The 2331-nt window shown below is 33.1% G+C and overlaps 1 protein-coding gene across 2 annotated transcripts in view; it reads left to right on the top strand.

Moving 5' to 3' along the window:
* The first annotated feature begins 1515 nt into the window (after positions 1–1515).
* Positions 1516–2331, top strand: part of LOC106470440 (neuropeptides capa receptor-like) — an 80113-nt gene continuing 79297 nt past the window's right edge. For both annotated transcript variants that reach the window (XM_013930998.2, XM_022399037.1), the window contains exon 1: positions 1516–1900. In XM_013930998.2, coding sequence (XP_013786452.1) covers positions 1588–1900 — 313 coding nt within the window. In that variant the 5' untranslated portion in view covers positions 1516–1587. The remainder of the gene's footprint in view (positions 1901–2331) is intronic.

Genomic DNA, 2331 nt, shown 5'->3' on the forward strand with positions numbered 1-2331 from the left:
TTTGGCTATTTTGTGTGACACATGACATCGTGTATGGTGTCAACAAGAAAAAGGCATATCAACAGTTTCACAACTTCTGGTCATTAGTTCATATCAACTTACCAATCAACGTGTGAATATAACTCCAGTTAGTAACATCTTAAAGTTAAAGTCAAAACAGTTGGTGTGTGTTCCAAAAAGATTTGCTATTCTGATCATTGTTTCTAGTTACTGTTTAAAATATGATAACATATGATCGAATTACTTCCTAGGTTGATGGCTTTTTAGCCTTGCACCTGTTTAACAAAGCTTGACAGGCTCAACAGACCACTTCATACAGTTCATAGTCATAACGGGACAATTGTAGAGAACGCCTTCTATCTTATAGCGGCAGTCATTATATTAAGTGTGATGTTTTACGATTGTTTCACATAACTGACGCATTCGTCACATTCTGTCTGGTGTTTGAAATTGTTAAGTTTAAACTAAGTAATACATATGTTATACTAGGTGTGGTATTTTACGATTGTTTAACATAATTGACGTATTCATCACATTCTGTCTGGTATTTGAGACTGTTAAGTTTAAACTAAGTAACACATATGTTATACTAGGTGTGGTATTTTACGATTATTTAACATAATTGACGCATTCATCACATTCTGTCTGGTATTTGAGACTGTTAAGTTTAAACTAAGTAACAAATATGTTATACTAGGTGTGGTATTTTACGATTGTTTAACATAATTGACGCATTCATCACATTCTGTCTGGTGTTTGAGACTGTTAAGTTTAAACTAAGTAACACATATGTTATACTAGGTGTGGTATTTTACGATTGTTTAACATAATTGACGTATTCATCACATTCTGTCTGGTATTTGAGACTGTTAAGTTTAAACTAAGTAACACATATGTTATACTAGGTGTGATATTTTACGATCATTTAACATAAAGTGACACATTCATTATAATAGGCCTGGTGTTTTATAATTTTTATAAGCAACATATAAACCATCTAAAGCTATATAGCTTGTTTAATATAGCTGACACATTCATTATATCAGGTTTGTAGTTTTATGGTTGCTTACCTTAATAATGACACACTTATTAAACTAATTGAGGTGTTTTATTGTTGCTTAAGATAAAGTGCCACATTAACTGTAGTAGATCTGGTGTTTCATTGTTGTTTAATACAAGTGACACTATGATATGTTCAATATGTCTGGTACTTTATTGTTTTTAAGTACACATTACGAGTGAGACGTTCATCACACTGTGTCTGGTGTCCTACGATTTCCTAATATAAGATACAATTTTCACGTTACTACTGTTTTTGTGGATTTTTTTTTTATCACAACACGACAACTTGATGTTTCTTACAATAGCTTAACACCTGTTTTATTCTCCAGAAATATTCCTGCTGGTGACAGTTTCCAAGAGGGACAGGACACACGATTTTGATGTGTCAGTATGACGTAGGAGTGAAATACGAAACAGACAATTTCACTTCGCCAAAGTACGTATAATATCAAACTATGGTTCATGTAGTTTCTTTGGCATTAGTTACAATATAACGTTGATTTTTTAATGTGGAAATAAGCAAGCATGAGTGCAGACTCTCTCACACTGAACATGAGCGTTTCAGACATCTTTGGCAACTACACAGCCAGCCTAACGACCTTGGAGCCACTGGTAACTACTGACGTAGAAACTTTCATCATTCAAAGGCTCGGACCGAAACGCTTACCTTTAAATTGGTTGATTCCACTAACGAGTGTTTATTGGGTGATATTCCTAACAGGGATAATAGGCAATGCATGCACGTGCCTAGTGATTTCACGAAACCAGTACATGCAAACGGCGACTAATTGTTACCTGTTCAACTTAGCAGTGGCAGATATGCTGACCTTAATTTTCGGTAAGTTAGAGTTTTTTCACACTTCAGGAAATGTTTCGAAAAGAACAACAATAAAACGGATGCTTAGCATATATTATTAAATTTGAATACATCGCAGATGAAACATAATATAAAATCCATTAAAATAAAAATACTCAACATCAATAATCCTTTAATGAGAGATATGACGATCAGAAACCTCTTTTTTCATATTAAGTAAGTTAGTTTTAAAACTGTCATTAGACATACTCACTATTTAATTTTTGTAGTGCATATTTGTGTATAGAAGACATTTTAACACTAGAAATGAACGACCTTATAACATCAAAATGTTATTTTTTCTTTAATTAGACACTCAACGTTTCGCTTTACAGCTTTTGCAGAATCGTTCCATTAAAACACAAACCGTAACTGGCGGTATAAAAGACTATAGAAAAAAAGCTTTTTTACCG

The sequence above is a fragment of the Limulus polyphemus genome, unplaced genomic scaffold, assembly GCF_000517525.1.
Source record: "Limulus polyphemus unplaced genomic scaffold, Limulus_polyphemus-2.1.2 Scaffold4005, whole genome shotgun sequence".
Lineage (NCBI taxonomy): Eukaryota > Metazoa > Arthropoda > Merostomata > Xiphosura > Limulidae > Limulus > Limulus polyphemus.